The 14,164-nt window shown below is 39.9% G+C and overlaps 1 protein-coding gene across 5 annotated transcripts in view; it reads right to left on the minus strand.

The window, feature by feature from the left end:
• The window catches only part of RBM33 (RNA binding motif protein 33), a 105,795-nt gene that overhangs the window by 17,371 nt on the left and 74,260 nt on the right, over positions 1–14,164 (minus strand). For 2 of the 5 annotated variants that reach the window (XM_040592350.1, XM_040592348.1), the window contains exons 16-17: positions 3,807–4,016; positions 2,198–2,386 (exon numbers count right to left, since the gene is read on the minus strand). In XM_040592350.1, the coding sequence (XP_040448284.1) occupies positions 2,198–2,386; positions 3,807–4,016 (399 nt within the window). Of the gene's footprint in view, positions 1–2,197; positions 2,387–3,806; positions 4,017–12,482; positions 13,028–14,164 lie in introns of those variants that run through there. The other 3 variants (XM_040592349.1, XM_040592351.1, XM_040592352.1) reach the window with 3 other exon arrangements.

Consider the following 14,164-nt stretch of genomic DNA (forward strand, 5'->3'; position numbering starts at 1 on the left):
CTCGGCACTGCTCAAGATCTCTTTGCTCTGGGCATGGCCATGACCTGCCCTTGCTTCTCACACATTCTGTCCTCACGCATGAAACCCTCAAAAAGCCTGCGCTGGCATTCACTACCTGGCTCTCTTCAGTGGCTCATTTCTGTACTCCTCATTGCAAGTCACTGACATGAAATGCATTTTAAAGGAAGAATGAGGATATAACCAAGTAGAGCATCCCTTCACTATCAAAGCCCCCTGACCATTTCCAGTTGGCGGGGGATTTTGTACAGCACCGAGCACAAACACTAGTAGAAGCATTAATTTACAGCCACAACAAATTCCACTCATTCACTTCAGGCTACTGATCTCTGAAAATCTAGTACTATCTATATAAAAGTCATTGCTGTGAACAGGGACAACACAAATTTTCAGACATTTGATTTTCAGTTCTTGTCTTACAAGGCACTTACAATTGCTGATGCCTCTTCCTCATTTGGTGCGTTAATACTTCTGTGGTAACACTTCTCATGGTACCAAAAAAACCCCACCCCCAAGGGCTAAATATTGCATATGGTGGTACTGGTCTCATATTCTTCCTACAAAAGGATCGCTTCACCCCTGCATATCTCACCATCCACACTTGTGAAACATCATTCAGCCACAAACAAGCCAGGATATCTCTAGCCTTCGATAAGTCAGACTTGAAATTCAAATACAGAATCAACACAAAAGCCTTCTGCACGATTAGCTAAATTCAAGCATCTCTTTCAAGTACTACTTCTAGTTCTTTGAGAAGGTGAAAACAGATGATTTTGAAACCATAATTTCCAAAGGTACAGCTGATGCTGCTGCAAGAACACAAGTTCTATAGGGCACAGGGATGCATCAAATCCTACTAGAAAATTAGTTATCTTTTTCTCCTGTAAGTACATCCTTCTAAACTGGTCTGTGACATTGAATTGAGAGAACAGAATTTAGAGTCTGCTATGAAACAGCAAGTACTGAATAAATTTTTTAGCACATTCTCAATAACTTCTCTCAATTGTGAGTATTTCCTAGCAGGGCCTCTATTAATCTCCTTCTAATATTCTCATGCAAGATTTAGCAAGTAAACACTGAATAAACGTGCTTTGGGACCGTATGAATAATTTCCTAGAGTACTACAGAACATGAAGGGACAAAGTATTTTGTGAAGTATTTTTTGCTTTCACAAACAAATTAAACCTCTCTGAATTGACGATATAAATAATTCAGCATTATTCCATCACCTAAATTGGGAAGAAGTGAGGCAGAGTGTACAGTGGCCTGTTTTGCAAAGAGAGATGACCCCACTAACAGGAGTCCCACAGAACAGCTCCAATTCATGCACTGCATTTGTCTGAAAATGTTGATCCTGTCAAAAGGAGCACTGAAAACTGAAAAAAAAAAATCAAGCAAAAAAATGCTCCTCATCTGTACCTATCATTATTCATTGACTGATATTTTCAAATGTATTAACAATAAATCAGACAGGGCCTCCTAAGCCCTTCAGTGCTTTGAAGACCTCCTGTTTTCCTAAAATCAGTTTAACTGACGCATCACTGCCAGGAGGCAGCTTACGAACAGAAGCATTACAGCAGATACATCAGTGTGCACATGTGTGTGTCTCAACCTTGCTCACAGGCCTCTCTTAAAGAGAAACTTTAAAAAAATAAAGGGCAAATAAAATCCTTGAGACTGTGTTTTCATATGAAAAAGTAGGCGGTGCTACATGGTATAAAATCTCCACCGGGTAGTGGTTATTAAGTGCTCTTACCCCAGGACTGCAATGACAGGAAAAGGTAAATGTCAAAAAAGGGGGCGGGTAAAAAGCCAACAATAAAAACAATGACAGCAATCAAAAATACATTTTCTTTGATATGATAATTTGGCTTTAACAACCTCACCAAACGGGCAGGCTTGTACTGTCTAAAAAAAATAAAGGAGATAGCACAGGAACTCCAAAATGAAGGAGACTTTTGCAGCAGGAATGTGATGGTTAGCAAAATCCTACCGTACCTCCCATGCCGCAGCAACATCACTTGCTTGTCTTTGCTACCAGGTGTAGCATGTGTGGGTGGGGGTGCCTTCAAACATAAATTACCAATAAACACACATTGTATTTAGTGTCAGAGAATTAATTGAGCTTTCCGGAATGAAAGCCTTTTGGCACAAAAATGATAAACCGAGGTTGACCTACCTGAATGGGTCCCACTGACATCAGCAGGTTTTTCAGTTGGACATCAGTAGTTGATGAAGAAAGCCCTTCAACTGACACAATACAGGGCTGAGGTTTGCACTCCACCACTCGCAGGTTCTGTTTATTTGGCATCAAGCGTCCTCGGCCCATCTGGCCTGCTACTCCTCTGCCTCTGCCGTGCATAATGACCTGCCAACAACAAAAGTAACAGTATTTTGATTTACCTACCTAGTGCTTCTGCTCACCGCATTTGACAGACAATATAAAAGTTGGCCATTTACTTAAAGACCGGATTAAAATACATGTTGATTTAAAACAGCTTGTTGCTGTTTGCTGATTTGAAAGGCCACTTATTAACATATTCATCCACTGCCTACACGAGCCCCTTAGAAGGCCAGCAAGTTAACATATATTGAATTATATATATTCATATATTGAATTATATATATTGTGTTGAGGCTGAAAGCCTGGGCTTCAGCACAGATCAACCAAGTCGTGGAGGGTCTCAGACCAAAACGTATAACCTAGATTTCAACACTGATCACATCAGCAGCATGTGTTCAGCTCCCATACTTCAAGTCTGGCCAGAAATACCAACCAGTGATTCCTCTCCTTTTTCTCCTCTCAACCCACAAGTAAATTTACGTATCCACCAGATCAGCAAACTGCTTCAAGCACCTCCAGCCTCTATTACAACCAAGGCCTTGTCTGTTATCAGGACTGAGTACTCATATATGCTAAATAACTTTAAAACAACTTTTTTCAAAGCTCCTTTTCCCCTCAAGTCCTACAGGATCTGGCACCACAGTATCCTCTGGAAATGTGTGGATTTAATTCTTATGAATTAAAGGTAGAACAGTTGGAGGGAGAAAAACCAACAATGAAACAGTAACAAACATTAAACAGAGTTAACACTTAACATGGAGTTAACACTTAACACAGTTTCTTCATTCTTGGAAAGCCTATGGAGGGTAATGACTTTTCACACCTCTGCATCAGCACGGAAACTTTATCCTTACATGAAGCAGGAAGATTATGGCTTTGATTCAAGACCAAGAAATAACTTTAAAGCCAAAATACCAGCTATTTTCAGGGAGTGTGCCAGTTTGCACATGCAGAGAAGGCACACGCCACTGCCACCTGAACCCACTCCCTGGTTCTTCCCAGTGCATCAGTGCAAAAATCAAGTTACGAGATCTCCAGCTGGAGTGACAAAAACTTTGAGGATCAACCGAAGAGCATCCCAAAACAGTTGTTGTGTGCTCCTATGTATGCAGGAAACAGCTGAAATAAAAGCTTAAGCACAACTTCAGAAAAACTTGATTTTAAAGCCAGAAAACACACTGGATACTGTCTCCTACAGTAGATATCTTGGGACATGGGTACTTCCTCCAGGGAGTACTGTGCTGGCCAGAAAGCAGATGAAACAACCTGCAGGCATCACCAGCCTGTGCCGGGTACAAACATGTCCCTCTAGATTAAAAGCTTTATATGCAATTATCCATCTCCTGGGTCATGCAGCCCTGCGCTAGCAACTGACAAACAGAATTAATAGAGCAACACAGCTAGACAATAAAACTTCTAGCAGCAATACACATCTAAAAATCACCTTTTTAGGTTGATGGATTCCCTGGATGTTTTTGACTCCTTGAGGAGCTGGTGAATGGATCTGTGCCTGATGCTGCTGTTGGTGCTGCTGCTGTTGCATTCCCTTTGTCAATGTGACCTTCCGCACTGGCTGCTGTTTCGGCTCCGGGGGTTGTTGAGGCCGCTGGGGTTGGCCCTCTGGGTGAAAAAAGCCAGCATCCTCTCCCCCCTGCTGAAATCAACAACACAACAGGCGGCTCAATGTCCAGGCACTGCAAACCCTCGCCCCAAACAGCCTCCTGCCACATCCAGCTCGCTCAGCGCACAGGGAACACCCAGCAGTTTTCCTGCTAAAGCAGATCCACAGCCGTGGCAGGTGTGGGCAAAGGCTCAGACTGGAAATTGTGCTTCAGCCTAAAATAAATCCATGGTATCTGAAGAACAGTTTGCTTTGTTCTGATTTTATTATACTCACAATGCTCAATAATGTCTTTTCATATATAAAGCAACAAGGTGTTTTCACTTCTCTTTCCAAATCGTTCTTCCTCCCAGGGTTACAAGTGAACTATGGTGTGCATATTTTCTGTATTGTTTTACCACTTTTTAAATTATGTTTAAAGAAAGACATACACATTGCACAAAAAGCAGCAAAGAACCTTGAAGGCTCGAAGAACCAGGCAAATACTCTGCTCATCTTTAGAACTCCAACCTCTCTTTAGTTAAAATCTGGTATTTATTTCCAAGCATATACTTGTTCTGCCGCGTTCTGTACCAGCAGCCTTTTGAACAGTCTCCTTCCTCAAACACCGTCTGTACTTGGAAAGGTTCATCCCCAAGGTTGTTTTTTGTGTTTTTTTTTTATAAAGCTCTTGTTACACATCTTTATAATCACAAGCACAACAAAACACTACCTCAGTGCCACTCTTATCCAATGTTGCTCTTTCTACTGTATCTCAGTGCAGCCAAGCACAGTAAAAGCGTAAGCTGAGAGCGCTAAGAGGGAGGCAAGTGATTGCCTTCCACTGCCTCTAGCCAAACAGTTCGGGTTTTTTCCACAGACACACAGGTGATCCTTGAATTTGCATCCCACTGTCCACATCAGATCAATCACTGAAAAACATCTCATGGAGCAAGAGACTGGCAAAAGATCTGGTACTTTTGCATCTATAAAGTGCATCATATTATTGCATGGTTTCAACAGCAGTACCTATACCCTGACTGGGTTCCAACTTTAGTACTCAAATACTAGCAAACATATCTGCAGGGAGAAGGCTTCGTCTAAGTCCCTTACCAACCTCAGGTAACCCTGCAAAAGGCATGTCTGAAGGGGTAAAAAAAAAAAATTATGAAAGTGCTTTTATTTACATATTTTCCCTGCCCTTAAATATTCACAAGTCAAAACCCCTTTTGCATCTGTAACGTGTGTCACAAACCAGAGGTTTTCACATATACCGGCATGCTTCCTGCAGACACGGAGACAAAATACAAGGCTGCAGAAGAAACAGGCTTGCGGTGTAAGAGTAAGAATATCTTGATTGAGAACATAAATCATTACCTCTCTAACAGGATTAAACAAAAGCAAAAGAACCACCTACTGAGGGCTGGTTACTACGTCTCTCTGCCATCATTTGAAGATAAATAGTCCAGTACAGGTGATACATAGCATAGCCTCGTATTTGCAAGCTCACTAGTTCACAATTCATACCTCTAAAGTCCTCTGTATTATCAAGTATATTCAGGCAACAACTTCTCAAGAACTCAACCACTTAAATCCCAGACAAATCAGCTTCATCACACCATCTACACTTCAACAGCACAATCTATCACAAGGAAAAATATATGCTCTTTTGTCCACAGTGTCCATAGCAATAAAGTGATAGAAAACCGCATCTAGTTTTTCCACATCTAATCACGTAAGTTTTTTCCTCTGTTAAACTGAATGGTTTTGTGGCTTCGCAGAAAAATTTGTATCTAAACCTTTGAGAGCAACAACTAGTGAGAAACTACACAGCTTTCCCTTCAGAGTCTCTCTCTCTTCAATTACTGCTCAAAAATAGAAAAGCAACAGCTCTCCTCCTCTCCTGAAAAAACCAAATGTTGCACACAAACAAAACCATACCAGAAAAAGAGCATTAAATCCTCCTCATTTTAGTATTAGCTCCAATATCAGCATCACCATAAGCCCTATGCCCTGATGAGATAATTTCTTTCATTCAATCCTACAGCAGCTGATAGATGATGAAACTAAAAAGGAACAAAAAAATTCTAGGAGGAATTTAAACGCAATAATTGGGAGTTAAAATCTAATCTCTGCTAACTGCCTGCTGTGAAAAACAACCAGAAATGTTTGCAACCATTTGTTTCCAAACCAAAAAGTGATCCCAGCACATAGGAAGAGCATCTGAGACTGAAGCCCTCGGGTACAAAACACATCAAACACGCTCATTACTGAAACTTTAAAAGCAAACAATTGTTTCCTATAAAAGGTTAGGATGGCCATCAACCATCCAATATTTAACTACCAAACCCAATTATCACCAAATAAAACTGTACAGACTACTGTAGAAACTAACCACACAACTATTACAGAGTCAAAGACATAAGCACACAAGATTGTTTCACACTGATGAAAAATTTGATAGGGTTTGTTCCCTCCTAGGGCCTCAAAAGCCACCTTGGAGCTTTGCTGCTAGCATGATGCTCCTCTAGAAACATCTCTGGACCTGTTAATGAATTAACGAATTTCAGAAATACAAAACAAGTCAGTCCATAGGGTAAGAAAAGGGGATGGAGTAAGGTCTGCTTGTTCCTGCAACAAGGAAGAAAGGGCAACTGGATCAAACCCTTTCTTTATACCACTGCTCCGAACATCTACTGCTTCTGGAGATGACTTGAAGAGGGGAAGCAGAGATGAACCTGCAACACCATTTCGTCAGAGATCTGTGAGTGAGCAACTTTGTGATCAAGGACTAACAGTGCTCCCTGCAAGTCAGCAATACATTGTTTCCCATTACAGACAGCCCTGGATTCAAATGATGACAAAATCTGGCGGTTTTCTTAAGAAAATGAAAACTAAATGTGACTCCTAGGCCACTACGTGCCTAACAAGCAAAGTAACACAGCCTCAGATAGCACCGATTCCTTTTCCATCGGTTAAAGACATGACAGCGCAAGGACAAGCACTGTCTGAGCCAGAACGAACAAACCCATGTAATAGTATCTAGTGGCAAACTGGACGCACCACCATCATCATCCTTCAAACTTCTATGCAAGACAATTAGTGGCCTCTTCAGGCATATTAGTGCCTAAATCAAGCAAAACACCCACACAGAAGCTTTTAACATCAGGACTTAAAGCTACAAAATCTCAGAAGGTTACAGGCCACACACTTATATGAGAACATAAACATTTTGGAAGAAAAGAGGTATGACCGTAAAAGATGGCTATACATACACTGCCTCCTGATTTTCACTCATGAGATATACAGTAAGCTGGCACCCAGAGGGTAGAACCAAACCGGACAGCAAAGCTACAGGCACGCAGGTGAGTGAATAGAAGCTGTATCGCAAGCTACACAAAATGACAGCTAAATCACAGAAGCTAAATTGCTAGCATCTATTCTACTTAAAACATCTCAGGTCTAGCTCATTTGAAATCAACTTTTGCTTTTCCTAAAGACAACTTCTGTATTGCTAATTTTTCATTAGCTTACATCACTGCCCTCCCCCAATTTAAACATGTAGCAACAGAAGGCGTTACTAAAATTGTCAGTCTTCTCCTGTCAAAACACATTTTTATCTTTTCTTTTCTACGGCATTTGGAGATGTACAGGGCAACAGTGAATTTTTCAGAGATGCATCTATTTGTCAGCATGGCCTGCCTCACACAAGTTGGCGCACAAAGTGCTGAAACCGTGTACAATACTCCTCAGTCCACCACAGAGATGTGAGATTGATCAATATAAGCTCTGATTTTATACCCCGTATTTCCTCTAAAGTCCTCTGCAAAGAAGTGAATTTCCATTCTCTGCCTGCAATCCAATAAGCATATAGCTAACATATAGCCAGTAAAGAGTTCTCTTCAATGCAACTTCACAATTATTCAGTTAATTCTGGAGTAATGAAAATACCTTTTTTAAGTGACAGGAGTTATGTTCAGGGGAAAGTATAAAACTACCTTTCAAATTTCAAGTACTGCAAGATTGTTAGTGGTGACACAACATTTAAGTTAATTTCATATACTCTGTGTAATTAAACGAAATTCAAAAGACCAAGGCAAGAGGATTGGTTTTCATGGTGAATGGTTTTCAAACTTCTACCGTGGAAGAGTCTGCACAGTTTGATCTGAACCTGGACTAACAAGAAAAAGAAATTACACCATTCAATGGCCATGAATTTTAGAACCAATTCCCTGATACTTATCAAAGTTGTTTTTCAACAGTAAGACTTTCTCACTACACATACACATGTGTGTCATTGTTGTGTTTTGAGAAACAGACTATTCTGTCAAACACGAGATCACAAATTCTAAAAGCAGAATTTTATGAGGGACTGCTCGAATTTAGCAAGCTGAAGCTCTCTACTCTATCATAATCATTATGACAGTTTTACAATAAAGATGAAGTTTATTTGCCACCAACATTAGCAGGACAAATTTATTTATAACAAATGCCTTAAAATGTACTGATAAAAATGCCTATTGATACTGTCAGTGCTGCTTGCAATTTGACAGATCAAATCTTATTTTCATTCTTAAACCCCATGAAGGAATGGTATCACCAACTTGCATTCTGTAGTGAGCAAATTGATTAATCCCCCTCTATAGAAATCTCAACTCTTGATTACACCTATCAGACGTTAAGCAGCATTATTCTAGAGTGACAACACTTGACAAATTCCCAAACCATTTTTCTCAGCCTTTGTGGCCCTGCTAGCTTGTATTAACCCTGATGAAAAATTAATTTTCCTTATCTTCTGCTAAACCCCAAAATCCAAATCCGCCAAACTGGCAACTCTTTCTGTAAAGGTATTATGAAAACCTCTAAAAGATTAATTGCATGTCTTCAGGTGACATTAAATTAATTTCTGTACTCGTGACAGACATTTGATACTCCGTACTGAGAGGACAGATAACATTGTCAGGATACACAGAAGGACAGTGGTGCAGTGTCCCAGGGCAGCCTCTTATGAATTCTCCTTTCGATAAGGCCATACTTCACTGTCATTGGCACTGTTAGTGATCTTGCAGCCCATAGACCTCACTGCACAGGTTTCTATTAACTACGACAATGCTGTGTCTATCCATGTAATCTTTATAAAGCTAATTCAAAATCACCCAATAGTAAGGGATGTGCATGCTGGATAAAGCACTTAAAGGAAATAAACCTCTGGTTCATTTGTGTAAAAAATAACAGAGAAGCAAAATGTTTTCGTCTTTTCCTAGATGCACTGTAACTCAAACTCTCTACAGCAGGATGAAAGCTTAAATCTTGCTGGGAAATCCCAATCCAAAAGTGTCTTGTAATTGATTTCCCTTAAGAAAGGAGAAACTCCTCATCAATATTTCTAGAAATGAGTACTCCTACAGTATTACAGTAGTTAAGAGGGGGGGAAAAAAAAAACCAAACCATCCTTTAGGTTATTAAATTCATCTTCACTTCAAGGACAACAGAAATTACTACTCATCAGTTGCACAGGTTTTTGTATGTACACTTGTATTTTAACCGATACTGTGCCTGAAGACAGACATCTACAGACAGCTGTGATCCCCACGTAACAAAGAAAAAAACCAAAACAGTAAAGCAAAAACCACAGAGCGAAAAAGATTATCATATAATACACACAAGTATTTTCTCGCTACAATTATCAGCAACGTGTATTAAAGGCAAACCCCTAATAATTAGCTGTTTCCCTTTGACTGGTGCTCCAAATGCTTTACCACTTTGATATGGTCAGTTGACAGATGGGGGACCTGGGAATAGGAAGCCGCATCACTTGCCAAATATCCCACAACCAAGTGACACGACCAAGCACTGTTTCTGAACAGTTAAAGATCTGTTTTCAATCTGTCAAATGCCAATGAGAAACACAAACACCCAGAGACCTTTCTTTAAAGGCCTTCTAAAACCTTTAAAAGTCTTTTTTTAAAGTTCAAGAATAGCAGTACTTAAAAGCCTCTGCTCTCCAGCCAAGCTAGAATACACAACTCTAGTAACAGACAACTCATGATTAACAACTGGTTTAAGATGTACTAATGGTCTAGTTTTGACTGCAGGTACACACAGAAATAAGCTGCATCAGACTACACAAGTGGTAGAACCACCAAAGCATTCCCCATTCATCCAGAAAAAAGACACTTCTGGTGCTGGCCAATGAATTATGGGTTGTTTTTCCCAGCCTAAAACTTTTGCATGGGCCAACCAAGGGCACCCAAACTAAGCAATAAATAAATACAACGCAGAAACAGTTCCCTTCCTGTGATAAAGACACTGCTAAACAGCTTCAACCAAGCGTTGTTGTGATGACTATCTTCTCTGCCTAATGATGTATGAAAAGTCAGAACAGCAAGAAGAAAATGCCTTGAGAAAAAGCAGCTAATTCCATTTAATCTCATGTACTAACAGAAGTCTTACCTGAAGTATCTCCTCCTCTGCCTGAGAGGAGAGCTAAGGCATGGAGAAGGACTGGCCAAAGAGACATTAGAGGATCCCAGCCATACCCACGCTACACTGAAGTTTCATCAGAAGTGACAGAAACACAGCTGATCAGATGTTGAATGATGACTGGGTTTTTCCAGTACAACCACCCCACCAGTTCATTATGAAAAAAGTATAAATTATGTGTCAAAGCTACAGCAAAATCAAGGTTCTGGACTGGATATGCATAATACTCTCAGAAGTGCCTTCATTTTTACATTGCTGTCTGCAAAATACATCAAAAAATGCAAAAAAAATGTACATGTCAATAAACATGTTTGTGAGCAAAGGTTCCCGGTTCCCTTTTCAGTTGCCAGTCTGAGATAATTTTTGTACAGGGAATTTTACTGAAGACTAGACATGCAGAAAAATCACCAAGAGGAAAAAGCTCCTGTTGGAAAATATCAGCAATTCCCAATTTCTGACAGCCCACAGCTCCTGAAGGAGCACTTCCCAGCTGGACACCACCTATGGCACAGAAAGCCAGTGCTGGGTATCAGAAACCGGTATAACTGGAGCTTCCCTTCTTGCATCATGTCTAGTTTTTCATGTTCCTTGAAGCTTAAAACTAATGGCATGTCAGATCCCTCTGGTACATTGTCCTAAACTCTTTGTACAGCCTTGACACTGACAACCCACATTACCCCTCTTCCCAACCACTTAGATTGTCAGGATGCTCCCAGCCACACCTCTGTACTACAGGTCTACTCCAAATGGTCAAGCCTGAAATACCATTTAACAAAGACATCGATGACTTCTCGAAATATTAAATTCAAATTGGACAAATAGGCATGCTCCCCCCCACCCCCCCACCCCCCAAGTTAAGAGAGATTGCATTCAATTAGTTTTCACTAATTTGTAAACCTCCTCTCTGTAATGCACTTCAGTGGTGTCGCAGTTGCCTTTAGTTATTTCCTATCAGGAAACTGGGCTACTAGATACTCCATAACACCAACATCATAGCAATATGAATTTTGCACTGTAACACTTACAATGGCAGAAAAACTCTCCTTTGAGACTTAACAAGAGCGACAAGCAATATCAAAAGCCTTGCTTTCAGGGTGTTCAGGAGGAAGCAGCACTCTTCAACGCACAATTTAAAAGTCTCCTGAGGAAAAGGAGAAACCTGTTCTGCAGTTTACAATGGGAAATACTTTATTGCAATTTAGTTCCAAGTTATCTGTGGCAAAGTTTAATTCAATTTACGTAGATATCTCTTCCCCCTTTCAAGGATTTTATTACAAACCCACAAAAAGTACTATCTGCACCTGGTCTGGTCATCACCTCAAGTCCCTGTAATTGCTAAGTGGTTCCACACATGCCCTTGTATTTGATTTTCCCAGTAACCATATATGCCCCAAACAGTACAGCACAGCCTGCCTCAGCACCCCCAAGCCATGAAATATTCATCTCTATAGGGACCATCCTCACTGAAGGTCTGGAAGGATGGGGTTTATTGCTCATTCTCAAATGTTTCAGGAAAATACCATGCCTTTTTCATACCGAGAATACCACAGGGCTCCCTGACTTGTTTTTTTGGTTGTTGGGGTTTTTTTTAGGTGGAACTATGAAATTAATATCCATTTGTGAAATATTTCCAGAGTGAAATCTTGCAGGTTGTGGCAGGCAGAGTCCTTTTTCAACAGCATTTACATTAGTACTGCTTTTACATTCGAAGGTCTTACCCATTTTGATACTAAATGACAAACATGCTACCTGGGGGTATTCGGATACCATGGTTTCTGCAGCATCTTCAGTCCACTGCTGATGGAATATGGATATTAACCATGCCTCCTTCAAATAGTGGGATACAAACAAGCCACAATGCCATTCTCCTGCTTCTTAAAAAGTAATAGAACTGTACATGGCAAGAGCTCCTGCGTTGTTTCTCACAGCTGGTAGCATTGCAGAGCTGGGTAAAGGGCTCCCTCAAGAACTTGTCAGGCAAATGCCAAAAATCTTAGTGTTTGTAACTGCTGACATAGTTAGATGAAAGGCGCTATAGATCTTTCAAGTCAAATATTTTTAATTAAACTTGAACATACACATGCAAGTAGAAACAAGTACAAACATTAAGCGAAGTTGGTTGATAAGGTTATCAACCTTACATTATCAAACAAGAATCATCTCAATCAGTATCTTTCCATATTTAGAACTCCATATTAATCTCTTACACTTCTCGGTTACTCTAAATACGAATAAAATCGTCTATCTTCCATTCCAATTCTCTTTTTACAATGCAAGGACATTCTCTGTGACAGGTTTTTCAAACAGAGGAACTTGCCAGGTCTTTCTTCAAGCTTTTCAGATGAAACATTTCAGTTTCAGGAATCATGATTGCTAATAAGATACTGCTTCTAATGCAACAGGGAACACTGAGATTTTTATGTATTTGTATACATATATATAATGTATTTATGAAAAGAGCTCCTTGTGCAGCTTTCCACAGAGACAAAGATTGGTGTGTTCTTGGTGCAGCATAAGAACGAGCATTTTCAGGCTGTTGGGACAGACACACATCTCTTTGAGCATGGCAGGCTGTTTTCTGGCTAGAGAGAAATCACCCAACAATATAAGATGACTGAATGATACAGAAATTTTAAGATACTACCAATTCCCACAGAACCCCCAACTAAATGTAAAACACGTTCAGCACATATTTCATACGATCTTAAAGATATGTAAGGTTGTAGCTGGTACAAACCTGTTCTTCCAGGACTAAAACCACTTCTAGTATGTTGACTTAAGAAATTCAATTGCACTTGCTACTAGAACTATTTATGGACAGACTGATCACAGAGAGTCCAAAGACGACCACCACAAACAGGTGTTAGAAGGTGTTACAAAACATGCCCCATTAGGAGGGAGTGAAGGACATTAGCACTCAAACAGTTAAGAGACCTTTAAAAAAGCAAGACAGCCACAAAGTGCGATATAAATTTTTCCACCTCTCAAAGTATAATACAAATAGTCATAGATTAAAAATTGCAGCAAGAAAATGTGGTTTAGTCACTAGGAAAATTCTCCTAAACGTACATGTTAGACACTAAAACAGATGGCCAAAGAAATCTCCAATAATGGGATCTCAGAAGAAGGCTAGACAAATCTGTCAGGAATTCTATGAGTTCATCCACCCTTCAGGACAGAATAAATTATTTCTACAGTCCTTTCACTCCTATTTTCTATAATTTTATGATCATATTTTTAAGGGATATATTAGGGTGCTTCTTCCCTATATTTTACAATCTCATCGAGTTTATTCTTGCAAGTATCTTCAGGATTGACTTCAGGCTCCTCACCAAGTCAGGCAAATCTCTGATGTTTTCTTAGTAAAATATACTAATATGAATACTTGGCAAATTATCTGGAAAGGACAACTCTGAAGACATGTCACAAACCATAAAACACATTGGATCCATCAAAAGATATTTGGGTCTCCATGAAAAAAACAACCAACAACTAAAACCAACATAAAAACAAAAATTGAAGTTCATCTGTTAAACACTGCCCCGTTTTGCAGGAACATAATATTTAAAGGAGTAATTAAAATGAAAAACTATTCATTGTTACTGCCATTCCTGCATAAATTACAGGAGTATTAGAAAGGGATGGGGGGGGGGGGGGATGGGGGCGCCAGACATGGGGTGGGGTTTGTTTAAAAAAAGCCTCAACAGATAAAATAATTA

Source organism: Falco naumanni, chromosome 4 (genome assembly GCF_017639655.2).
Source record: "Falco naumanni isolate bFalNau1 chromosome 4, bFalNau1.pat, whole genome shotgun sequence".
Classification (NCBI taxonomy): Eukaryota; Metazoa; Chordata; class Aves; order Falconiformes; family Falconidae; genus Falco; species Falco naumanni.